The sequence below is a fragment of the Stomoxys calcitrans genome, chromosome 4, assembly GCF_963082655.1.
Source record: "Stomoxys calcitrans chromosome 4, idStoCalc2.1, whole genome shotgun sequence".
Classification (NCBI taxonomy): Eukaryota; Metazoa; Arthropoda; class Insecta; order Diptera; family Muscidae; genus Stomoxys; species Stomoxys calcitrans.
Window position 1 is genome coordinate 3,265,101 of NC_081555.1, and position 27,243 is coordinate 3,292,343.

The window sequence follows — 27,243 nt, forward strand, 5'->3', positions numbered from 1 at the left end:
GTTTGAAGTCATAACAGAACACCACATGCAAAATTTCAGTCAAATCGGAAAATTGCGGCGTATAATGCGGGGTGATTGGTTTATATGGGAGCTGCATCAGGTAATATACCGATTTGGACCGTACTTGGCACAGTTTTTGGGCTCAAGAAGTAAATTAGGTTATAGACCGAATTGAACCATACTTGGCACAGACGAATACTTCAAGGCGTTACAAACGGAATGACTAGATTAGTATACCCCAATCCTATGGTGGTAAGTCATGTCATGTCATTGGTGGCCACTGTAGCGCAGCGGATAGCATGTCCGGCTATGACGCTGGACAACACTAATATAAGAGAAGTTTGCCCCTGTTCCGGATTGACAGGCGCAATCTGACGTTTCCACTGGAAAGTTAGACATTTTCCAGCATAATCATACTCTGAACATTTGACGTACGACCATCAATTGTGTTGTTTACAGTGACTTGAAAAAATTTATATGGAAAAAAATTGAATTTTAGATGTGGATTGCCACAACAAGAATGCATTGATGAACCTAAATCTCTGCATGGCGATGAAGCACCAGAACTGTGAAAAAACTGTTTCAATAAAATCAGTTGCGCCAACGCTCGCTCAAAGTTGAATTCCGTGAAGGTCGTCAAAAAACTGTCGTTGTATCAAAGAACATTGAGACTATAGAACACCTTCTGTGTGTGTGTGTACCGCACTAGCAGTCAGAAGGAATCTCACTGTAGTTTCTCATTTCTTTGAGAACCTGTCTGATTTAGCGGATGTCAACATTCGCTATTGGGCTTTTATGATGGATGGTTCAACGGTAGGGACTAGAGACCATCTTCCTTCTTCTGTTCCTGTGGCATCACAATGAACGAAAACGTGTAAGTGAGTCTGATGGCAGACTGCCACTCAAACCTAACCTAACCTACCGTGAGATAGAGGGATCCTTAAGCATTTCTTCCACCAGCATACATTCGATAATGCATGAACATCTGAACGTAAAAAAGGTTTGTTCTCGTTGGATTCCCCACGATTTGACAATCGCTCAAAAAAGGCAAAAATACGATCGTGGTGCTTCAAACTACGTTTATAATATCGTCACAGGTGGCGAATCAAGGATCTATGTGTTATAGCTCGAAACAAAACAACAATAGATCATGTGGGTCTTCGAAGACGAGCCATATCCAAGGAAAGTTGTTCGTAAAAGAAGCACTTCAAAGCTGATCGTCTGTTTTTACGGCAAAATTGGTAATGTGGCGACTGTTCCGTTTGAGCAACGTAGGACGTTCAATACTGAGTAGTACATCACTATTTGATTGATTGAAGTCTTTGGAGCAAGAACGAAAAATGAACAAGAGAAGACGAATCATAGTTCACCAAACCAGTCCCTTCCTAACCAGACAGTATACAGAAGGATTAACAGACAGATGGACAGACGGACAGACACACAGACAAACAGATAGACGGACAATGCCGAACCAAATCAGTAGCAGAGATTGCCTGTCGGAAACTCTGGCGTATATGAAACACATTTCCGACGTATAATACGTACGTCGAAAACATCGTAAAATCAGCAAAAAAAAGTTTTTGACAGAGATAAAAAATTTAGATTCCATTGCAAAACAGAAATCAACGTGACAAATGTTAGCTAAATCAGATAATATTTGCGCCCTCCAGGGAAAATAAATGGTGGCATCAATCCAATAGACGAGCGGCGACCTTTACTCGTTCGAAAATTAGAGTACTTTCCACAGACACACATACTTTATAAGATCTTATATGAATAGTTCCAGCTGTTGAAAACGGATAGACGATGTAAGTATACCCCAATCTTTGGCGGAGGCAAAAAAAAGCAAAACTGGCATACACCAAATGTCAATCGATCTACAGAAACTTTGGGGTACACTTTTCATCATTTCTCCAATGTATAGTGTATCACACACGCATCTATAAGAACTCGCATACTATTTTCTCTAAATACATTTTCAAAAAATTCAATTATTCCTTAAGAACAACTTAATTTTGAATTATTTTCTCTTTTTATCCTAAGGCAATTGTAATGACTAATCTCCCCCCCTCTCTCTCTCTTTCTCTTATTGCAGGCGAACGACTCATTCAGTATGCTAGCGAAAATCTAGTCACTGAAGTTTTGATACATCCTCAGTACAATACTCTCATACAATGTATGCGCAATATGTTGAGCAGCTTTACACGGCATCGTCACATTATCCATGCCGGCTATACCTTCTCCAGCAATGGTTCCTGGATACTACAGGTTTGTGAAATCAAATGACCCATACTGTATTTCTCATATTTTTGTGCTTTTAGGATGGAACCTTTTCGGTAGGTGATTTTGCTGAAGCTTTCCAAGAACATGATGTGCAAAGAGTTATACGCGCCTATGCCGATACCATTAGCATGAATATACATTGTGCTGATGCCGGCCTATGGCATACATTGCCCGATAAAAGCTATGCTCGCCTATGCAAGATACGCATTAATCCTGTCGATGTTTTGGATACCAGCAGCGAGAGCATTAACGGTTTTATAGGTAACTCTACATGAAAAATAAAAAAAAACCAGAAGATTTCAAAGATTTTCGTTTTCTCGTTAAGATTATCTTGCTCCCATGCTGATTCCCACATCGATACGTGAACTACTCGAGACCTCAGACGTTGTTGGCAATATACGCTTTACACATCCCACACTTTATGTCTTCCCCGGAGGTCAAGGTGATGCTGCCTTATTTGGTATCAATGGTTTTAATATGTTGGGTAAGTCGTAACAAACCTAACATGGTTGAAATTCACTCCCACTGACTTCTATTCTTTTCTCAATCACTGCACAGTTGATGGCGGTTTTAATCGCAAGGCTTGCTTTTGGGATTTTGTCCGCCACCTGGATCGCTTGGATGCAGTACTGATGACCCGCCTCAACAATAGCAATATTCAGGGGTTGAGCTCGGTGGTGGAACGCAAGCGCGAGGCCCCCGTTTATCCTCAAATCGGACATTTCTTTTGTAATATACCCGATCGCAAGGGCGGTTTACCCAGCCCCGATGGTGATAAGGATCGCAATCCATTATTGATAGATCTCTTTGAGAGAGGCCACAATCTAGTCAGTGACTTAAAGTCGTTAGATTTAAAACCCCAAACCTGCTATCGTGCACCCGAGCCCATTAATCTCTACCACAAAGTCGGCCATGGCACACTGGACATGTATGTGATTAGCCCTTCCCGTGACTCCAGGGAGGTCAAGGAATTCCTACAGAAATGGAACTCGGGCGATCAACGGCTCTTTGCTTCGCGCGAGTCCAGGGAGTTTAACTTCCCCCTGCAGAACTTGGTGTCTATTTGCGCCCTGCTTGTGTGGCAGCCGGCCAACCCCGAAGACACAATTACCCGTATTCTCTTCCCTGGCAGTACACCCGACTTTAAGATACAGGAGGGCTTGGAGAAAATAAAGCATTTGGAATTTATGAAACACTCAACTTGCACTGCCAAATCGATTGCACCTGCCATACAAACGGTCGTTACCACTCGTAAGACCCTCAAATCGGCCATTGAACCCTCTGGTCCCATACCCTCGAAGCCCAGCAGATTTGTGCCTCCTGCTGCGGCTGCTCTGGCCATTCAGCAACAGGACAACAAAATGAAGGAATCTGTCACCTCGGTTGTCGCCGAGGAGGAAAAGATCGAGAAGATCTACCAGGAGGAGGAAAAGATTGCCGCATTCAAGAAGAAGGAAGATTCAGTTGAGACCGATGAACAGGCAATCGAAACCGGAGACGAGGCGCTGCCTGAGCCATCAGTGGAAACTGCCAGCAAGGATGGCGACCAAGTTGATCAGGCCGAGGAGGTGGAAGTGGACAATAAGGAGAGCACTGAAAAGAAGGTTGAAGTTGTCATTGTCAAGCCGCAGCCACAAGCTCCTCCTCCAGCCAAAGACATTATTGAAACGGCAGCAGAACCCATTAAACCCGCCAAGCCAGCAAAGGCTAAGGCCGAAAAGCCCAGGGCTGAAGTTAAGCCTTTGGTACGTTCCCGCATAGATACCCGGCCACCAAAGTCCATGGAACGCAAGGTAGTCAAGAAGGATGAGAAGAAGAGTTCCCCTACAGCCACACCACGCAAGCAGGAGACTGCCAAGCCTCCAGTTAAAGCCAAAGTCGGCAGTCGTCCAGCCAAGGCCAGCCCCAGCAGTACTCCTGCCAAGAGTGCCAAGGAAGCCAACAATCGCAAAGTTTTCGAATCCAAGCAACAGTCCATACGACAGACTTCAACCACAACTACCTCTCGAAGAGAGATTTCTCGCACCACTACAACGACTACTGAAAAGAGAGAAACCAAGACGGCTGAAACCCGTAAGCCCATTTCCAGAAGACCACGAGGAGCTTCGCCTTCCAAGCGTGCTCCAGGTAGTCCCGTCAAGGCAATTAAGCCTAAAGCTGCCGATTTAAAAAAGACCCGTCTTGACAAAGGGGGTACCACCGATTCCAGTCTGGTATCTACTCCCTCCGCCGATGAAGCAGCTGCTGCCAAAAAGTTACAGGAATTAACCGCCTCTCAAGAACTAGATGCCGAAAAACAACGTGAACTGGACGATCTCAAGGAGGAACAAGAGGTGGTGCGGGAAATCGAAGCAGTATTCTCGCGCGATGAAATGAAGCGTCACCATCAAATTAAGGCTGAGATTCGAGAGGTCACCAAGCAAGACAGTACAACCGAGGCTGACGAAGAGGACGAGTATTTGATTATCGAAAAGGAGGAAATCACCGAGGACTCCATAGTGGAACAAGAGGAAAGCAGCGTCACAAAGGAAGAGGAAATACAGAAGCATCAACGTGACTCTCAAGAGTCGGAAAAGAAACGCAAGAAGAGTGCTGAAGAAGAGATTGAGGCTGCCATTGCCAAGGTGGAGGCAGAAGAACGCAAGGCCAAGCTCGAAACAGAGCCAACAGCCCCATCCGAGACTCCCGAGGTCGAGGAAGCTCCGCAAGATGCAGAAGAAGCAGAAGAGGAGCAAGATGAAGAAGAAAAGGAGGAAGAGGAAGCCCCAGAACCCGCAAGGGTAAAACTTGCCTCACCTCTGGAAACCGAACTCAAGGCTGAGGTTCAAGACATCATAACAACAGCCAAGGACATTGTTTCCTCAAAAACCGACGAACATCTGGCCAAGACCGAGGAAGATCTTTCGTCTGTTACACCCGACGAGAGGATAAGCAGTGCCAAGAAAACTTCAGATACTAAAGATGATCTGGTAGGCATGCCCGTTGAAATCATACCAGCCAACCTACAGGAGAGTCTTCCCGAAGAGAAATTCTCAGCCACAATTGAGTCAGGAGCAACGACAGCCCCCACACTTCCCGAGGATGAGCGCATTCCCTTGGATGAGATCAAGGAAGACCTTGTTATCGAAGAGAAGTATGTAAAAGAGGAAACCAAAGAAGTTGAAGCCGTGGTTGCTTCTGTGAGTGCCATAACCTCCATTATACCCCCCTCAGAAACCAGTGCCGAACCAAAAGAGGTGCTGGCCCAAAAGTATACCGACAGAATAGTTGCTGGCATTGGAACGGCAGAGCGCATTCTGCCTATTAAGATGGCTTACGATTCCCAACAAATGCGCGATGTAGTTAAAACTCCAGACGAAGTTGCCGATTTGCCCATGCACGAGGAAGCCGACATGGGTGTCTACGAGAAGGATGCCCAAGAGTCTGGCAAATCCATCTCGCACAAAGAAGAGCTAGCCAAAGAGGAAAAGGAGGAGGAAGAAAAAGAGACCGAGCACGAAGACGAGGAAAAGGAAGAAAAGGTTGCAAAAGAAGACGAGGAAGAAGCACAAGAGACTGTCACAGCCATCCCACTGGATGAAGAACCCAAACAAAAGCTTCCCTCGGATGAAAAAGAACCAAAGGAAAAGGAGGCCAAACTTCATACATCTGCTAAAATAGCAGTGGAAGTATCAACGCAAGAAGTCAAGGAAGTCATCTCTGCTACAAAAGTAACCGAAACTAAGGAAATTAAAAAATACCTCGGATCACCCGAGGAGAAAGAAGTCAGCGAAATCACCTCCGAGGATGAAATTCCGGCCCAAATGCCCACATCTAAACCAACCACATCTGAGAAGCATGAGGACACAGTCTCTGTCGAAAGCCCCCCCACAATCGAGGAAGCCATTGAGGTCGAAGTCCAAAAGTCCTTGGAGGCGAGCGGCAAACCTGCTGCCGAAGACAAGAAGGAGATTTCCGATTCAAAGGATGTTTCCGCTAAAGCATCAGCTGAAGTCTCCAAGGAAGTTTCAAAAGAAACATCTCGACGGGAATCCCTAACCGAATCGAAAGCCACATCGAGGCGAGCATCCGAAGCCGATAAAGAAACTTCAGAACCATCCAGACCAGCCTCGATAAGTGCTGGAAAGTCACCCCTTGAGTCTAAAGAACATTCCCGGCGTGAGTCTGTAACCGAAGTGGACAAAGCCTCTAGGCCTGCATCCGTAACAGAAAGTGACAAAATCGAAAAATCATCCCGAAAGGGCTCCGTAGTCGAAAGCGAGAAAGCAGATCTAACTGTTATCTCAAGAAAGGCTTCAGTAGCTGAAACAGAAAGGGCTAAAAAGCCCAAATCTCCCACTGAGGAAATAGCAAAGGTCCCATCACCCACAGAACGCAAGGAAGATGAAACTTCGCCAATTGATTCTAGAAAGACCTCAGTCGCTGAAAGCATGCACGATAAAAAATCTGCGGATGCATCGAAGCAACCATCAGCCGCTGCAAGTGAAAAGGATGACAAGTCGCCAATTGTCTCAAGAAAATCATCAGTGGCGGAATCCAAAGAACATTCTAGACCAGCATCTGCTGCTGAAAGCAAAGCGGATGAACGATCTCCAGTCGCTTCAAGAAAATCATCAGCCGCAGCGAGTGAAAAAGACGATAAATCTCCAACCGTTTCAAGAAAAACTTCGGTTGCCGAAAGCGATAAGGACAAAAAGGCATCCAAAGAACCTTCTCGCCCAACATCTGCTGCCGAAAGTGGAGAAGATGAAAAATCTACAGTACTTTCAAGGAAGGCTTCGGCAACGGCATCAACTGCTGTCAGCGAAAAAGACGATAAATCCCCAGTGGTCTCGCGAAAGACTTCTGTTGCTGAAAGTGAAAAGGACAAGAAGACTCCAGAAGAATCGAAAGAACCTTCTCGGCCCACATCTGTTGCCGAGAGCATGAAGGATGAAAAGTCTCCAATTGCTTCAAGAAAGACTTCAATTGCTAGCGAGAAAGAAGCCTCAGTTGCAGAAAAATCACCAGTGATATCTAGGAAGGCTTCCGTGGTGGAAAGCGCTAAGGATTCGAAATCTCCAGAACCTACACTAGCCACATCGACAGCGGCCAGCGAAAAAGATGACAAATCTCCCATTGTTTCAAGAAAGCCATCAGTCACCGATAGCGAAAAAGACAAAAAATCTGCGGATACTTCCAAGGAACCCTCTCGACCCACTTCCGTTGCCGAAGACAAAGAAGAGGCTAAGTCTACCATTTCTTCCAGAAAACCATCTGCTATCGAAAGTGTCAAAGATGAAAAGTTCGCAGAGACATCAGAGGCCGCGTCAGCTGCAGTTAGTGAAAAAGATGAAAAAACTCCCGCTGCTTCCAGAAAAGCCTCGGCAGCCGAGAGCAAAGAAGACGAAAAATCACCATTGTCTTCAAGAAAAACTTCCGTAGTTGAGACCATAACGGAGACAAAAGTACAAGATGTGTCTATGGAGGTCTCTCGCAAGGTTTCAGAGGTCGTAAGTGCAACAGTGGAAAAGACTCTAGAGGTTTCGCAAAAGGTGTCAGTAGTTGAAGGTGAAGAAGAAGAAGAAGCAAAAGAATCTTTAGTTACCGGAGATAAAGAAGAAGACTCATCAAGCACTTCACGCAAACCCTCAATAGCCGAGAGTGCAAAGTCATCCAAGGAAACCTCACAACCAGCAACGGCTGCCGTCAGTCAAAAGGATGAGAAGTCACCCACTCTGTCAAGGAAAACATCTGTGACTGAAAGTGAGGAAGAAGCATCCAAGGAACCCTCAAGGCCAACATCTGTGGTTGAAGACAAGTCCCCAATTGCATCCAGAAAAACTTCAATAGCTGAAAGCACCAAAGACTCAAAATCTCCACAACCATCAAAACCAGCATCTGCAACCCCAAGTGAAAAGGATGCAAAATCACCGGTATCCTCCCGAAAAACTTCTGTAGCTGAAAGTGACATGGACAAACTATCAGTCGCACCATCCAAGGAAACTTCACGTCCTGGTTCGGCTATTGATGACAAGGAAGACATCTCAAGAAAGGCCTCGGTGGCAGAAAGTGTCAAAGGCGAAAAATCACCACTTCCATCTGCCGCTGAGTCTAAAGAACCCTCACGAGCACCATCTGTGGCCGAAAAAACAGAACTGGAGAAGTCACCCATTCCTTCGAGGAAAGAATCATTGGCCGAAAGCACAAAGGATGCATCTAAGGCACCATCACAGGCAGTTTCCACTACAATTAGCGAAAAGGATGACAAATCGCCAATTGCCTCAAGAAAGAGTTCGGTAGATGCAAGCGAAAAGGACAAGGAATCTGTACCAGAATCCAAAGAGCCCTCTCGGCCTACTTCTGTTGCAGAAGATGAAAAGTCGCCAATGTCATCCAGAAAACCTTCTGTAGTTGAAAGTGCCAAAGATGCGAAATCCCCTGAAGAGTCCAAAGTACCATCTGCAGCAATCAGCGAAAAAGACGAAAAATCTCCTGTTCCATCAAGAAAGACATCGATAGCTGAGAGCGAAAAGGATAAGAAATCTGCTGAAGAATCAAAAGAACCTTCACGGCCAACATCTGTTGCTGAAGAAAAAGAGGAAGAGGGAAAATCACCAGCATTCTCCAGAAAGCCATCGGTGGCTGAAAGCCTGAAGGGAGTTAAGCCAGCTGAAGCATCCAAGGAACCATCACAGCCAACATCAGCCGCTGTAAGTGAGAGAGATGAAAAATCTCCAATCGCTTCCCGAAAACCTTCCGTAGCTGATAAAGAAGACCACAAGTCGCCAACTTCTTCCAGAAAGTCATCTATAGCTGAAAGCGTCAAGGATGTCAAACCAACTGCAGCTTCGAAGGAGCCATCACAGCCTGTGTCGGTAGCTGCCAGCGAAAAGGACGAAAAGTCGCCAATTCCTTCCCGAAAACCTTCCGTAGCTGAGAGTGTAGAGAAGAAGTCCGCCGAAGAATCGAAGGAACCTTCTCGACCCACCTCTGTTGTCGAAGAAAAGGAAGATGAAAAGTCGCCGGTTGCTTCAAGAAAAACTTCGGTGGCTGAAAGTCTAAAGGATGTGAAATCAACGGAATCATCGCATCCAGCTTCGAAAGCAGTTAGTGAAAAAGATGATAAATCTCCGATCGCTTCCCGTAAACCATCGGTAGCCGAAAGCGAAAAGGAAAAGAAATCGGGCGAAGTGTCCAAGGAACCTTCGCGACCCACCTCCGTCGCAGAGGAGAAAGAAGACGAAGAGAAGTCACCAATTTCATCGAGAAAAGCTTCAGTCGTTGAAGATATTAAAGCTATCAAATTAGCAGAAACATCTAAGGAACCAGCTTCCGTGGCTGTTAGCGAAAAGGAAGACAAATCATCAATAACTTCCCGTAAGCCTTCAGTAGCAGAAAGTGAGAAGGATAACAAATCTGCCGAAGAATCAAGAGAACCTTCAAGACCAACTTCAGTCGCTGAAGAGAAAGAAGACGAGAAGTCACCGGTGATATCCAGAAAAGCATCGCTAGCCGAAAGCGTGGCAGCTGCCAAATTAACCGAGGAATCTAAAGAGCAGGCAGTTACAACTGCTGAGAGCGAAAAGGATGAAAAATCACCAATTGCATCGCGCAAATCTTCGGTAGCAGAAACAACTGCCGAAGCATCCAAAGAACCTTCGCGACCAACGTCTGCTGCAGAAGAAAAGGAGACCGAGAAATCCCCAATTGCTTCAAGGAAGGCATCGGTGGCTGAAAGCATTAAGGATGTTAAATCAGCGGAAGTATCCAAGGAACCATCTCAACCAGCGTCAACAGCCGTAAGTGAGAAGGATGAAAAATCACCTATCGCCTCACGAAAACCTTCGGTAGCTGAGAGTGAAGACAAGAAAACCGTCGAGGAATCAAAGGAACCTTCCCGACCAACCTCTGTTGTTGAAGAAAAGGAAGATGAAAAGTCGCCGGTTGCTTCAAGAAAAACTTCGGTAGCTGAAAGTCCAAAAGGTGTCAAATCAACTGATGCATCCAAGGAACCATCACAATCAGCTTCAGTCGCCGCTAGTGAGAAGGATGATAAATCACCCATTTCTTCACGAAAGTCTTCTGTTGCGGAAAGTGAGAAGGATAGGACAGTTGAAGTCGAATCCAAAGAACCTTCCCGGCCGACCTCTGTTGCTGAAGAGCAAGAGCATGAAAAGTCAGCGGAGGCTTCAAGAAAAACATCGGTAGCTGAAAGTCCAAAAGATTTCAAATCAATTGATGCATCCAAGGAACCATCACAACCAGCTTCAGTCGCCGCTAGCGAGAAGGATGATAAATCATCCATTGCTTCACGAAAGCCTTCTGTTGCGGAAAGTGAGAAGGATAAGAAATCTGACGAAGAATCCAAAGAGCCATCTCGGCCAACCTCTTTTGCCGAAGAGCAAAAGGATGAGAAATCGTCTGTAGCCTCAAGAAAATCGTCGGTGGCCGAAAGCTTGAAGGATGCCAAATCAACCGAGGCATCTAAGGAACCATCGCTGCCACCTTCAGTAGTGCCCAGTGAGAAGGATGACAAAACACCAGCTGCTTCTAGAAAACCTTCCGTTGCCGAAAGTGAGAAGGACAAGAAATCTGTTGAAGAATCCAAGGAACCTTCCCGACCAACATCTGTTGTCGACGAAAAGGAAGATGAGAAGTCCCCTACAGCTTCAAGGAAATCATCGGTAGTCGAAAGTTTGAAAGATTTGAAATTAACCGAGGCATCGCGACCAACTTCAACAGCAGCCAGTGAGAAAGATGACAAATCACCAGTTGCTTCCCGAAAACCTTCCGTAGGCGACAGCGAAAAGGATAAGCTCTCAGCCGAAGCATCCAAGGAAGCTTCTCGACCAACTTCTGTTACTGAGGAAAAGGAAGACGAAAAATCACCAATTTCATCCAGGAAACCTTCAGTAGTAGAAAGCGTAAAAGATGCGAAAGAACCATCACTGCCAGCATCAACAGCTACTAGCGAAAAGGATGATAAGTCACCAGTTGCTTCCCGAAAACCTTCAGTAGCCGAATCAGACAAAGATAAGAAATCTGTGGAAGAATCGATGGAACCTTCTAGACCAACATCTGTTGTCGAAGAATCACCTCTTGCATCAAGAAAAGCGTCTGGGGCAGAAAGTTTAAAGGATGGCAAATCAATCGATGCCTCAAAGGAACCATCACAAGCAACGTCCGCAGCTGTTAGTGAGAAGGATGAAAAGTCGTCAATGGCTTCCCGTAAACCTTCGGTAGCGGAAAGTGAAAAGGATAAGAAACTTGCTGAAGAGCCCAAGGAGCCTTCTCGACCGACATCGGTTGCTGAAGACAAGGAAGAAGAAGAACAATCATCAGTTCCTTCAAGAAAAGCTTCAATAGCTGAAAGCCTTAAAGACGATAAATCAAAGGAACCATCGCAACCACCATCGTCAGCTGTTAGTGAGAAGGATGAAAAGTCGCCAATAGCTTCCCGTAAACCTTCGGTAGCTGAAAGTGAAAAGGATAAGAAACTTGCTGAAGAACCCAAGGAGGTTTCTCGACCGACATCGGTTGCTGAAGACAAGGAAGAAGAAGAACAATCATCAGTTCCTTCAAGAAAAGCTTCAATAGATGAAAGCCTTAAAGACGATAAATCAAAGGAACCATCGCAACCACCATCGTCAGCTGTTAGTGAGAAGGATGAAAAGTCGCCAATAGCTTCCCGTAAACCTTCGGTAGCTGAAAATGAAAAGGATAAGAAACTTGCTGAAGAACCCAAGGAGGTTTCTCGACCGACATCGGTTGCTGAAAACAAGGAAGAAGAAGAAAAATCATCAGTTCCTTCAAGAAAAGCTTCAATAGCTGAAAGCCTAAAAGACGATAAATCGAAGGAACCATCGCAACCACCATCGTCAGCTGTTAGCGTCAAGGATGAAAGGTCACCAATTGCTTCCCGAAAACCATCAGTTGCTGAATCAGAGAAAGATAAGAAGTCTGCGGACGAATCTAAGGAAGCGTCCCGACCTACTTCCGTAGCGGAGACAAAAGAAGAAGACGACCGTAAGTCACCCACTGCTTCAAGAAAGGCCTCAGTAGCTGAAAGTCTTAAGGATGTGAAATCAACTGAAGCATCTGGAGAACCCTCCCGGCCAGTTTCAACCACTGTTAGCGAAAAAGATGAAAAATCTTCCATTGCTTCAAGCAAAGTTTCAGTGGCTGAAAGCGAAAAAGACACAGAATCTAAAGAACCTTCGAGGCCTAGATCAGCAGCAGAAAGTAAGGAGGATGAACGGACCGAGGAAAAAGATGACAAGTCACCTGTCCCATCGCGAAAGGTGTCAGTAGCTGAGAGCATAAAAGACCTGAAATCAATAAAACCTTCCGAGGCAGAAAAAGAGGAAAAATCTCCAGTTATGTCAAGAAAATCATCAGTCGCGGAATCAAAAGAACTTTCACGACCAGTTTCAGCAGCTGAAGATAAGGAAGATAAATCACCATCATATTCGAGAAAAGTTTCAGCAGAAAGCGCAAAAGACATTACATCTCCCGTTGCATCCAAGGCAACCAGTGAAAAAGATGACAAGTCTCCCGTTCTGTCCAGAAAATCTTCTTTCGCAGATGCTAAAGAAACCTCACGACCAATATCGGTCGATGAGAGTAAAGAAGATGAAAACTTGCAAGTACCATCATTGGCAGCGTCTGTTGCAATAAGCGAAAGAGATGTTCCCTCACGAAAGGAATCAGTTGCAGAAAGTGAAAAAGACAAGAAATCGGCCGATGAGTCAAAGGAACCATCACGCCCAACATCTGTTGCCGAAAGTGTAGAAGTAGACGAAAAGTCTCCACTTATCTCAAGGAAAACATCCGTGGCTGAGAGTATAAAGGATGCCAAACCAGCAGATGCACCAAAGGAACCATCACAGACTACTTCCACAGCTGTTAGTGAGAAGGATGAGAAATCGCCAATCACCTCTCGCAAACCTTCAATAGCTGAAAGTGAAAAGGAAAAAAAATCTGCCGAAGAATCAAAGGAACCTTCCCGCCCCACCTCGGCAGTTGATGAGAAACAAGAAGAAAAGTCACCAATTGCATCAAGAAAACCCTCGGCAGCTGAAAGCATTCAAGAAGCTAAAGCCGCTCAAACATCTAAAGAACCATCGCAGCCAGCTTCCAGTGCTGTCAGCGAAAAGGATGAAAAATCACCAATTGTGTCTCGCAAACCTTCAGTTGCTGAAAGTGAGAAGGATGGCAAAGATGATGAAGAAACCAAGGAGTCTTCCCGACCAACCTCTGTTGTTGAAGAACAAGAGGATGCGAAATCCCTTGCTTCAAGAAAAGCATCAGTGGCTGAAAGCATTAAGGATGTCAAATCAACTGAGTCATACAAGGAACCATCACAGCCAGCTTCAAGAGCTGTTAGCGAAAAGGATGATAAATCACCAATTGCCTCCCGCAAACCTTCAGTAGCAGAAAGTGAGAAGGATAAGAAATCTGCAGAAGAATCCAAAGAGCCTTCTCGGCCAACCTCTGTTGCCGAAGAAAAAGAGGATGACAAGTCGCCTGTTGTATCAAGAAAACCTTCGGTAGCAGAAAGCATTAAGGATGTCAAATTAACTGACGCATCCAAGGAACCATCTCAACCAGCTTCAAAAGCCGTTAGCGAAAAGGATGATAAATCACCTATCACCTCTCGCAAACCTTCTATAGCTGAAAGTGAGAAGGATAAGATGTCTGCAGAAGAGTCCAAAGAGCCTTCCCAGCCAACCTCTGTTGCCGAAGAGCAAGAGGATGACAAGTCGCCTGTTGTATCAAGAAAACCATCGGTAGCTGAAAGCATTAAGGACGTCAAATCAACTGAGGCATCCAAGGAGCCATCACAACCAGCTTCAAAAACTGTAAGCGAAAAGGATGATAAATCACCAACTGCCTCCCGAAAACCTTCCGTGGCAGAAAGTGAGAAGGATAAGAAATCTGCAGAAGAGTCCAAAGAGCCTTCCCGACCAACCTCCGTTGCCGAAGAACAAAAGGATGACAAGTCACCTATTGTATCAAGAAAACCTTCAGTAGCAGAAAGCATTAAGGATGTCAAATCAACTGACGCATCCAAGGAACCATCACAGCCAGCTTCAAGAGCTGTTAGCGAAAAAGATGATAAATCACCAATTGCCTCCCGAAAACCTTCTGTGGCAGAAAGTGAGAAGGATAAGAAATCTGCAGAAGAATCCAAAGAGCCTTCTCGTCCAACCTCAGTTGCTGAAGAAAAAGATGATGATAAGTCGCCTTTTGTATCAAGAAAACCTTCGATTGCAGAAAGCATTAAGGATGTCAAATCAACTGAGGCATCCAAGGAACAATCACAACCACCTTCAAAAGCTGTTAGCGAAAAGGATGAAAAATCACCAATTGCCTCACGCAAACCTTCTGTGGCAGAAAGTGAGAAGGATAAGAAATCTGCGGAAGAATCCAACGAGACTTCTCGTCCAACCTCAGTTGCTGAAGAAAAAGAGGATGACAAGTCGCCCGTTGTATCAAGAAAACCTTCAGTAGCAGAAAGCATTAAGGATGTCAAATCAACTGAGGCATCCAAGGAACCATCACAGCCAGCTTCAAGAGCTGTTAGCGAAAAAGATGATAAATCACCAATTGCCTCCCGAAAACCTTCCGTGGCAGAAAGTGAGAAGGATAAGAAATCTGCAGAAGAGTCCAAAGAGCCTTCCCGACCAACCTCCGTTGCCGAAGAACAAGAGGATGACAAGTCACCTATTGTATCAAGAAAACCTTCGGTAGCAGAAAGCAATAAGGATATCAAATCAACTGAGGCATCCAAGGAGCCATCACAACCAACTTCAAAAACTGTTAGCGAAAAGGATGATAAATCACCGATTGCCTCCCGAAAACCTTCCGTGGCAGAAAGTGAGAAGGATAAGAAATATGCAGAAGAGTCGAAAGACCCTTCCCGACCAACCTCTGTTGCCGAAGGGCAAGAGGATGACAAGTCGCCTGTTGTATCAAGAAAACCTTCGGTAGCAGAAAGCATTAAGGATGTCAAATCAACTGAGGCATCCAAGGAACCATCACAACCAGCTTCAAAAACTGTTAGCGAAAAGGATGATAAATCACCAATTGCCTCTCGCAAACCTTCTGTGGCAGAAAGTGAGAAGGATAGGAAATCTGCCGAAGAATCCAAAGAGCCTTCTCGTCCAACCTCAGTTGCCGAAGAAAAAGAGGATGACAAGTCGCCTGTTGTATCAAGAAAACCTTCGGTAGCAGAAAGCATGAAGGATGTCAAATCTACTGACGCATCCAAGGAACCATCACAGCCAGCTTCAAAAGCCGTTAGCGAAAAAGATGATAAATCACCAATTGCCTCCCGAAAACCTTCCGTGGCAGAAAGTGAGAAGGATAAGAAATCTGCAGAAGAATCCAAAGAGCCTTCCCGACCAACCTCTGTTACCGAAGAGCAAGAGGATGATAAATCGCCTGTTGTATCAAGAAAACCTTCGGTGGCTGAAAGCATCAAAGGCTTCAAATCAACTGAGGCATCCAAGGAGCCATCACAGCCAGCTTCAAAAGCTGTTAGCGAAAAGGATGACAAATCACCAATTGCTTCTCGCAAACCCTCTGTGGCAGAAAGTGAGATGGATAAGAAATCTGCAGAAGATTCCAAAGAGCCTTCTCGTCCTACCTCAGTTGCTGAAGAAAAAGAGGATGACAAGTCGCCTGTTATATCAAGAAAACCTTCAGTAGCAGAAAGCATTAAGGATGTCAAATCAGCTGAGGCATCCAAGGAGCCATCACAACCAGCTTCAAAAGCTGTTAGCGAAAAGGATGATAAATCACCAACTGCCTCTCGCAAACCTTCTGTGGCAGAAAGTGAGAAGGATAAGAAATCTGCAGAAGAATCCAAAGAGCCTTCTCGTCCAACCTCAGTTGCTGAAGAAAAAGATGACAAGTCGCCTGTTGTATCAAGAAAGCCTTCCGTAGCAGAAAGCATTAAGGATGTCAAATCAGCTGAGGCATCCAAGGAACAATCACAACCACCTTCAAAAGCTGTTAGCGAAAAGGATGAAAAATCACCAATTGCCTCTCGCAAACCTTCTGTGGCAGAAAGTGAGAAAGATAAGAAATCTGCAGAAGAATCCAAAGAGACTTCTCGTCCAACCTCAGTTGCAGAAGAAAAAGAGGATGACAAGTCGCCTTTTGTATCAAGAAAATCTTCGGAAGCAGAAAGCATTAAGGATGTCAAATCAACTGAGGCATCCAAGGAACCATCACAACCAGCTTCAAAAACTGTAAGCGAAAAGGATGATAAATCACCAATCGCTTCTCGCAAACCTTCAGTAGCTGAAAGTGAAAAAGATAGGGCATTTGAGAAAGAATCCGAGGAGCCTTCCAGGCCAACCTCTGTTGCTGAAGAACAAGAGGATGACAAGTCGCCCGTTGTATCAAGAAAACCTTCGGTAGCAGAAAGCATTAAGGAAGTCAAATCAACTGAGGCATCCAAGGAACCATCACAACCAGCTTCAAGGGTTGTCAGCGAAAAGGATGACAAATCACCAATTGCCTCTCGCAAACCTTTTGTGACAGAAAGTGAGAAGGATAAGAAATCTGTCGAAGAATTCAAAGAGTCTTCCCGCCCAACCTCTGTTGACGAAGAGAAAGAGGATGAGAAAACACCTGCAGCTTCAAGAAAGACATCGGTTGCCAGCGAAAAGGATCATAAATCGCCAGTTGCTTCTCGAAAGCCTTCTGTTGCAGAAAGTGAAATAGAAAAGAAGTCTGCCGAAGAATCCAAGGAACTCACGCGACCAACATCTGTTGCCGAAGAGCAAACGGATGACAAGTCCCCTGTGGTCTCAAGAAAATCGTCGGTGGCCGACAACTTAAAGGATATGAAATCAAATGAAACATCTAAAGAACCATCGCCCCCAACTTCAACAGCTGCTAGCGAGAAAGATGATAAATCTACAGTTCCTTCCCGTGAACCTTCCGTAGTTGAGAGTGAAAAGGATGAAAAATCCGCCGAAGCCTCCAAGGAACCATCCCGACCAACATCTGTTATTGAAGAAAAAGAAGACAAAAAGTCTCCTACGGTTTCGAGAAAAGCATCAGTAGCCGAGAGTTTAAAGGATGCGAAACCAGGATCACACGCAGCTTCAACCGCTGCGAGCGAGAAAGAAGACAGATCGCCTGTAGCATCTCGAAAACCCTCCGTAGCCGAAAGTGAGAAGGATACAAAATCAGCCGAAGCATCCAAGGAAGCTTCTCGACCAGCATCTGTTGCCGAAGAAAAAGAAGATGAAAAGTCACTAATCTCATCCAGAAAACCCTCAATAGTAGAGAGTGCAAAAGATACAAAATCGGCAGAAACATCTAAGGAACCATCACTGCCGGTATCAACAGCTGTCAGCGAAAAGGATGACAAATCACCAGTTGTGTCTCGAAAACCTTCCGTAACCGAATCAGAGAAAGATAAAAAATCTGCCGAAGAGAAAGGAGACGGTAAGTCGCCTATGGTGTCAAGAAAACCATCCATCGCTGAAAGTCTAAAGGATGCTAAATCAATGCCAGCGTCTAAGGAACCATCGCAGCCAGCGTCGACCGCCGTCAGTGAAAAAGATGAAAAATCACCTGTGGCTTCCCGTAAACCCTCCGCAGCTCATAGTGAAAAAGATAAGACATCTGTCGAAGGATCTAAAGATCCTTCTAGACCCGCCTCAATTGTTCTGGAAACATCCAAAGCACCATCACCATACGCTGTTTCTCCTGCTCACGTAGAAACAATTTCCACTCCCATAGATGAAGCTGCCAAAGATATGGACGAGCTTAAAACTAAGAAGGACGAATTCGCACTAGACCTTCAACCTACCGTTAAGGTTGGTGATTTGCCAACCACTTCCAGCCCAGTGGATGTGGCTGAAGGTGATTTCCCCAAGGAAGTTAAGGAGGCAAGCGGTGACTCCAAGGGAGAACCCCAATTCGCTATTTCAGAAACTGTTTCCACACCAGTGGACAAGGCCGCTGAGATTATTGAAGACATACAAGAGCAGTCACCATCAAAGGAACCTTCACGTGCAGCTTCTGTTGCTGAAAGTGTAGCTTCTGGAAAGGTTTCACCAGCCCACGTTGAAACACTATCCTCACCTGTAGATGAAGCACCAAAAGACTTGGAAGAAGTAATTAAGAAAGAGGAAATCTCCTTGGACCTTCAAAAGGCAGCTAAGGAAGGACAATTGCCCACTTCATCCAGCCCAGTCGATGTAGCTGAAGGCGATTTCCCCAAGGAAGATTTACAGGCCAGCAAGGCATCGGAACCTGAGACTCAATTTAGTGTAGCAGATACGGTATCCACCCCGGTTGATGAACCCGAAGAACCTGTAGCCAAAGAAAAGACCTCCAAACCCTCATCTCCAAAGGGCCTATTTGGCACCATAACTGGCTTTGTTAAGGATATGTTCACCAAAGAGACTGAAGTGGTCGAGCAAATTGCTAAGGATGTAGTAAAAACAACCGATGAAACTATTGAGGCTCTCGCCAAAGAGGCCAAAACGGTGGTAGAGGACACAACTACGACCATCACCGAGGCAGTAGATGCCAGCACAGTGGAGACTTCATTGACTGAGGATATCAAGGAACACACAAAGTCGATTACTGAAATATCATCCAAACTAGAGGAGCTTAAGGAGTCCGCATCGCATATCGTCAGTGAAACAGTCGAGGAAACCAAAGTTGCAGCCAAATCTGTGGCCGACCAAATGGAAAAACAAGTATCGGAAACTAAAACTAGTGTGGAGACGACAATGAAAGAAGTATCGTCTGAAGTTGAAGAAGTCATCACGGCCTCCAAGCAGAGTGTTAGCGAAACGGTTTCTGAGGTTAAGACCCAGGTGGTGGATTCGATTGGCACTACCGCTGATACAATAAGCAAAACTGTGGAAGACAAGGTTACCGATCTGAAACGGACGACAGAACAAACGGTGGAGGACGTTAAATCATCGGTTACATCGAAAACAGAACAGGTCAAGGATACCCTGTCCACCATTAAAGAACAAGCCAGCCAGAAAGTAACTGAAACTGAAGCACCAGTCAAGTCAGCTTCCACTAAAGTTGAGGAAACAGTTGCTGACCTCAAATCTGAAATGGTTGAAGTCAAAGAAGCTGTCCAAGAGCAAGTAAAGACCGTTACAGAGGCCGCAAAAACAAGTCTCGAGTCAGTGGCACAGGAAGTAACATCAACAGTTGAAACTACCAAAGAACAGACAGAAGAAGTGACCAAACAAGTCTCAAAGACCCTTGCGGAAAAGGTCACTGAAGCCAAGTCTCAGGTAGAAGAAATAAAAACAGCCGTCACTTCTACTCTCACAGAAACAGTTCACGAAGAAGTTACCGATCTCAAACACACCACAGAGGAAATTGTCAAGGATGTCAAGGAGACTATTGTCAGCAAAGCAGAAGAGGTGGTTCAAAAGTCGTCCGAAATCATTGATGATATTGATGCTGCCAAAGATACAGTGATCGAAGATGTTAAGAAGACCAAAGAAGAACTCATTGGAACTGTGGTAAAACAAAAAGAAGTCGTAGAAGAAGTTACGAAAACCACTGTGAAATCTTTAGCGCAAGAAGTTTCCACAACAACTGCAGAAACCTTAGGATTTACCACCGAACTGAGAGAAACTCATATAACCACAATGGACTCTCCCGAACTGAAAATAACTGTAATTGACAAAGACGAACCCGTGCTGCATGACATCAAGGAGGAGGAGGAAGAGCATCGCACAAGTCCTCCCTCAGAACTTCCCACAAACTTGGTGGATGGCATTGTACCCAGACCTGTATCGCCCCGCGAGGAAGAGGTCTTTAAGATTGTTGCAGACGTTGCCAAAGTCCTCAAATCGGAGAAGGATATCACAGAAATCATACCCGATTTCGATGAGAAGCAACTCGAGGAGAAACTCAAAACTGTTGAAGAAACCGAAGGACCAACCGTGCAGCGAATGTTGGTCACTGCCAGCAGTGAAGACGGCGGAGAAGAAACCGAAATTTGCCCAAAGGGCTCCATTCAATTCACTCCATCATCGATTGCGGAAGTCCCAGCAGAAAAAACTTCTCCCAAGGACAAAGAGAAACCCATTCTGAACAAGGTACCAAAAACTGAAGTAGAATCGGAGAAGTCATCGCCTGACCTCAAATCATCAGGTCCCGCATCCATAGAGGAGAAGGACAAAATCGAAGAATCGGAAAAGGCTCAACTAAGGGACAAGCGTGACAGCAGTAGACGCAAAGAATCAGCTTCTAGCGTGGAATTAGAGTGGAGACGCGAATCAGCCGTTAGTGCTTATAGCGAAAAAGATTTGACAAGAGACGAAGATACCTTCGATGACAAAGCAGACTTCCCCTCAAGCCCATTCGAGGACAAAGATCGGCCAGATTCAGCTGCAAGCCAGTTATCCCCAAAAGACAAAGACATTTCACGTCCTACTTCTCAGGCCAGTCATGTGAGTGTCAAAGATGAGGTGGATAAGGCTGAAAGCCGAAAAGAGTCGATAGTCTCAACCAAAGATGACAAGCTTGAATCACGTCGAGAATCTGTTCTTTCCACGGCTGAAAGCAAGAAGGATGACAAGTCACCCACACCAGAAGGAAAAGACGCCTCGCGTCCCGTCTCCCAAGCCAGCCAAGTGAGCACAAAGAGTGAGGCTATTGACAGCCGCAAGGAATCGGTTGTCTCAACAACCGACGACAAGGTGGAAACTCGTCGAGAATCTGTCCTTTCCACAGCCGAGAGCAAAAAAGACGATAGCTTCCCTACTCCAGAAGCTAAAGAAGCATCTCGTCCCACATCTCAAGCCAGCCATGTTAGTACCAAGGATGACGTGGAAAAACTGGAAAGCAGAAAGGAATCCGTAATTTCCACAGCCGAGGAGAAGGTTGAATCAAGACGAGAATCCGTTCTTTCCACTGCCGAAAGCAGTAAGGATGCCAAGTCGCCAACTCCAGGAGAAAAGGAGGCCTCACGGCCTGTCTCGCAAACTAGCCAAATAAGCACTAAGAGTGAAGCTGAGAAAGAAGAAAGCCAAAAGGTAGAAACTTCTAAATCACGAAGGGAATCTGTTCTTTCCACTGCCGGCGAAATCAAAATGGATGAAAAATCGCCTACTTCAGAAGAAAAGGATGAATCGCGTCCCGTTTCGCAAGTCAGCCAAATTAGCACCAAGGATGAGGTAGAGAAACTCGAAAGCCGTAAAGAGTCCGTAATTTCCACAGCCGAGGACAAGGCCGAGTCACGACGTGAGTCAGTCCTCTCCACTGCCGGCGAAACCAAAAAGGATGACAAATCGCCTACTCCAGAAGAAAAAGATGCGTCACGTCCGGTCTCCCAAACCAGTCAAGTTAGCATCAAGGATGAGGTAGAGAAACTCGAAAGCCAAAAGGAATCGATCATCTCAACAAGTGAAGGAAAAGTCGAATCTCGTCGTGAATCTGTCCTTTCCACTGCAGACGAAACCAAAGACAAACTTGCATCGCGGCCCGTCTCACAAGCCAGCACTCAAGACGAGAAAGAAACAATTGAGAGCCGAAAGGAGTCTCTGATATCTACCGCAGAAGAAAAGGAAACAAAGACAACGGAAATTACACAGCAATCGATCATATCCACCACTGAGAAAACAGTTGAGTCACAACAAGATGCCGCTTTCTCGACGACGATAACCTCAACTACTACAACCACTACTACAAAGTCACCCACTCCCGAAGAAAAGGAAGAAAGCTCTCGCCGAGAATCTGTGCTCTCCAGTGCAAAAGATGATAAATCGCCCACAACGGAGGAAAAGGAAATCTCCAGGGCTGCTTCAGTGGCCAGCCATGTTAGTTCCAAGGATTACGAAGCAGATAAGTCAGAATCTAGAAAGGATTCTTTGGTGTCCACTATACAGGCTGATAAAGCAGCAAAATCACCTTCAATTGAAGATAAGGAAATCACTTCTGGTCGTGCATCGGCCCTATCGTCAGCAGAAATTAAAAAGGAGGACGACAAGGAGTCATCCCGGCCAGCTTCCGAAGCTGGAGACAAACCCGATGACAAGGAAACATCACGACCAACCTCGGTTGCCAGCCATGTCAGCTCCAAGGATACTGAGATGGAAACTGAAATCAAGAAAGAAACTATTTCGCACTTGGAAACAACTGCATTGTCAATTGAGAAAAGCACAGAAGTCAAAACGGTCAGCGAAACTGAGACAACGCATGATAAATCCAGACCAGAGTCCGCATCATCAACTGCTGAGAGCAAACCGGACGATAAATCACCAATTCCAGACGGTAAAGAGGCTTCACGCCCCTCGTCTGTTGCCAGTCAACTTAGCACCAAAGATGAGGCAGCCGAAAGCAAATCAGATGAAAAGAAAGCATCTCGTTCGCCATCTGTTGCCAGCCATATCAGCTCAGCTTCGAAGGATGCAGAAATTGAAAAGGCTTCATCACGCAAAGAATCAATGATTTCTGTTGCCAGCGAAAAGTCCACAACCGCTGAAGCCAAGGATGCCAAGGAGGATGTGTCCCGACCCATATCTGCTGCCAGCCACACAAGTGCCGATGAAAAGGCAAAGGAACTCTCACGTCCTACTTATGTTGCTAGTCACAGCAGCACAAAGAGCGAAACTGCCATTCAAGAATCCCGAAAGGACTCAGTGGTTTCAACTTCAAGCCACAAAGCAGAAGACACACCTTCTGCTTCATCATCCAAAGATGCTTCCCGTCCTATATCTGCGGCCAGTCATATAAGCACCAAGGATGAAGCTGCTGCTGATGACAAATCTGAACAAGCTTCGCGACCAATCTCCGCGGCCAGCCACATTAGCGGTAAAGAAGAAGTTGTCGACTCATCCTCCCGCAAAGAGTCAGTGATTTCCACCACCTCCGAAAAACCTGAATCTCGCCCAGCCTCTGAACAAGCCTCACGACCAATATCAGCGGCCAGCCACACAAGTGCCAAGGAAGAAGGCGTTTGCACAGTAACCCACATTGAATCAATTACAACGGTTGAAGAGCAAACTGTCATATCCTCTGTCGATGATAAAGTGTCCTCGAGAGCTGAGTCTGTTGTGTCACAAGTCGAGAGCAAAACAAGTGACAAAGAAACATCGCGACCAGCCTCAGTGGCCAGCCACGTAAGCGCTAAGGATGAAGCTGCTGACGCAGTATCTAGGAAAGAGTCCGTTGTTTCAACAACCGGCGTGAAACTTGAATCCAGACCAGGGTCTGTCATTTCACAAGCCGAAAGCAAGCTCGGCGATGAGTCTGAGCAAACCTCCAGACCTGTATCGGTGGCCAGCCATGTTAGCGCCAAGGATGAAACTGCCGACGCAGTATCTAGGAAAGAGTCCGTTATTTCAAAAACCGACGAGAAACTTGCATCCAGACCAGAGTCTGTTGTTTCACAAGCCGAAAGCAAACCCGGCGAAAAGTCTGAGCAAGCCTCCAGACCTGCATCGGTGGCCAGCCATGTTAGCGCCAAGGATGAAAGTGCTGATTTAGCTTCACGTAAAGCATCCATGATGTCTACAACAGATGTTACGGAATCCACTTCAAGAAAAGAGTCTGTGGTTTCCACAACCGATGATAAGAAGACCTCAAGACCAGCATCAGTTCTGTCACAAGCCGACAAAGACGTTTCACGATCAGTTTCAGTGGCCAGTCACACAAGTGCCAAGGATGAAGTTGCCGAAACAGTGTCTCGCAAAGAGGCTGTTATCACAACAACACAAGTGGTTTCAAGAACCGACTCGCTTATGTCTTCAGTTGACCAGAAATTAACTTCTCATTCAGAATCGGTTGTAGTACAAGTCGAAAGCAAAACTGGAGACAGTTTGGATAGTAAAGAGGTCTCGAGGCCAGTATCTGTTAGCAGCCATACCAGTGCCAAGGAAGACGAGCCTATTGACACATTGTCCCGAAAGGAATCCGCGTCATCAACAACTCAGGTCTCCGAGGCGCTTTCTAGAAAAGAATCTGTGGTCTCCGCAGCCGAAAGCAAAGCATCTGGTGAAAAGGCTGAACAAGCCTCACGCCCAACTTCTGTTGCCAGCTCCGTGGTCAGTTCCGATGATAAACCTGCAGCGACATCTGCAACTACCACAGAAACCAAGATAACTAGCCAAAGTGTCTCTAAAACCGAAGCAGCTAAAGAAGGCTCTGAGAAGAGTTCTTCCGCTACAACTACTACAGTGACCACCATTACCTCTTCGACAAGCGAGAAACAAGCAAGCCAACAGGTATCATCAACCTCCAGCTCTACTGCAACAAAGAAAATCGTTACCGAAACTTCCCGCCTAATCGAAAGTGAAATTGCTGCTGCTGCTTCTACTGAATCTCTAAGTGAATCACTGAAGAGTGTCAAGGTTGAGGTTGGTTCTCAATTGAGCCTTGCTATAGACAAGGGAGCGGCTGAAATTAAAGAGTTCAGTGAGAAAACTGAATCTTCTTCACATGCCGAAGACTCTCAGGCCTATTCTGAAGAATGCTCTTCTGAATCCATGGTCAGCGAAATTCAGACATCAACACACACCAAACAGAAGACTGACAGCACCTCAGCTACCGCCGAGAGTTCAGTAAAGGAAAACCTCAAACAAACTGTCCAAGAGTTCCTGGCTACAGAGAAGATTGTCTCCACCAAAGAAATCATGAGCACCTTTGACGCCGCGCATAGCAAGACTAGCAAGGCGGTAGCCGGCACATTGGAAACTCGTCGAGAATCTGCTCTTAGTCAAACCAGCGAGGGTCGTCAAACCCACAGCGATGTGGAAGACGAGTCCGAGGACGATGATGAAAGGGCACAGGTCAAGGAAAGTCGTTCCAAATCTTTTGCAAATATAATGACTACAAGCATTTACAAGCCATCAGAACAGGTAACCACCGACAAAGTAGTGGAGGAGGAGGAGGAGGAGGTTGTCGAAAAGACCTTGTCCTCTACCAAAACAACAACAACAAGTTCAGTGGAAAAGAAATCCGTGCAGACTGCGTCCAGCACACAACAAAAATCAGAGACTGTCACACAAAAGGCAGCGATGACACTGACTCAGTCATCCTACGATCGCGAGTTATCAGATCGCAAGACACCTCCAACGGCCCCCGTGAGCCCGGGAATTGTCAAGACTAGCACAAGTGTGGGTGGCTATGTGGCCACAACAACAACTGCTATCAGCGCCGGCAAGGTTATATTGACTGAGACCACAGCAACGCACAGTGGTCCTCTCTCGCCCAAAGATATCAGTGGTAGATCTAGTCCCGGGGCTTTGACATCAGAAAGCCAATCGATACCAACGCCATTGGGCAGAGAATCTCTGACTGAAACACCTGAATCGTCACCAAAACCAACTTCCCCCTTCCCCAGAGTTTCCAAAGAGGAGTTGTCATCGGCCACACACTTCAGTGGAGAACAGATCGATGCCACAATAACTGCCACATCAGCAGCAACAGCTGCCGCAGCGGCCACAATGGCCATAGCTACGTCAGTCCCATCAGCACTGCGCAAGGACTTCGAAACCTTGCCCGATTTACACGAAGTTCGAGGCATTGAGAAGACCGCTGCCCTCAGCGGAAGCACAGAAAAAATCATCACCACTACCATAACGACAGTCACCAAAGTTATATCGGCTGATGGCAAGGAAATTGTCACCGAAGAAAAGACAATCACAACCACAGACTCAACAGACCCCGAGGGAGAGAAAGTCACTGTGACCACAACTCGCACTACCAGCGAAAGTGACAAGAGTGATGTGATACTGCCCAAAGAAGTGGCCATGCTGCGTAGCATGTATCGTTCCTCCACGCCAGGAAGTGGCGATGACATGAGCGACGATGAAGTACCAGCTTCGCCACGATCCATAGCCTCCAGCCATGGGGCCAGCTATGACCTGCAACGATCTGGCTCGGGCATTAGCAAACGTTCCGATTTCGATATCGATGAGAGCCAAGATGACATACCACCACAATATGAAGAACTCTCTGCCGCCAGATCAATTACCTCCGCCCACTTTGCCCACAAGATAGTGGATCCCATGAGCACATCATTCTACGGAGCACTGCCAGACTCATTCGATACCAAACCAACACAACCAATCACAATACAGGGTGTAACACAACGCATGCAAGACTTTGCCGAATCGCCAATATCACAATCATCCGGCTCGGTGGACAGTACCAGACAGGGAGATGCTAAATTCCTCGAGGAAGCCGAAATGGGCTTCGAACAGGCCCTCAAGGAGCATGTCGAACTGAGAGGAGCGGATGTCATGTCCTCAGTTACTGCGAAATACTCCTATTCCCCCTCCAAGGCCGAGGAGGTTGAACACACAGTGGCGAGCGCCGAGCAGCCCAAGTTCCCTCTGAGTAGTGTACAAAAATCCAAATTCACAGACGGAACATCTACGACAACAACCGCGGTGGAATCGTCCAGAGATGCTGATGGTGCCCGAACCACAGTGACCACAACAACGACTGTTACAACAACTACGGCCGATGGCATCAGTAGTAGGGTGACATCTACAGAGACCACCACTTCCTCGTCCAGTTCCACTTCGGCGACAACATCCTCCAAGGTAGATGATAAGCTTAAGGAATGGGGCAAACCCTTGGGACTGCCCTCACCTGCCCCCATGGCTGCCGAGGGAAGTGATGTGCGAACCACACCCAAAAAAGAGCGCAGGCTAATGGCCACCAAGACACGACTGAACAATGAAAAGAACTTGCGTAAACGCTCCGAATCGCCCAGCAAAGCGAAGAAGCCCTCACCAGTCTACGTCGATTTGACATATGTGCCACACAATGGTAACTCCTACTACTCCCATGTGGAATTCTTCAAACGTGTGCGTGCGCGCTACTACGTTTTCTCAGGTACTGAACCCAGCCGGCAAGTGTACGACGCCCTGTTGGAGGCAAAACAAACCTGGGAGGATAAAGAATTAGGTAGGTAGACGTCTAGGGATGGGAAGTATAGGTGATTGACATTTTTGTTTT

General features: G+C 46.1%; 1 protein-coding gene and 1 long non-coding RNA gene across 6 annotated transcripts in view; one reads left to right on the forward strand and one right to left on the reverse strand.

The window, feature by feature from the left end:
• The window catches only part of LOC106092674 (microtubule-associated protein futsch), a 379,860-nt gene that overhangs the window by 352,013 nt on the left and 604 nt on the right, over positions 1-27,243 (forward strand). For all 5 annotated transcript variants that reach the window (XM_059366947.1, XM_059366946.1, XM_059366949.1 and 2 more), the window contains 4 exons: positions 2,096-2,268; positions 2,322-2,544; positions 2,609-2,767; positions 2,842-27,192. In XM_059366947.1, coding sequence (XP_059222930.1) covers positions 2,096-2,268; positions 2,322-2,544; positions 2,609-2,767; positions 2,842-27,192 — 24,906 coding nt within the window. The remainder of the gene's footprint in view (positions 1-2,095; positions 2,269-2,321; positions 2,545-2,608; positions 2,768-2,841; positions 27,193-27,243) is intronic.
• The window catches only part of LOC131996848 (uncharacterized), a 334,069-nt gene that overhangs the window by 269,679 nt on the left and 37,147 nt on the right, over positions 1-27,243 (reverse strand). The gene's annotated exons all lie outside the window — the stretch shown is intronic.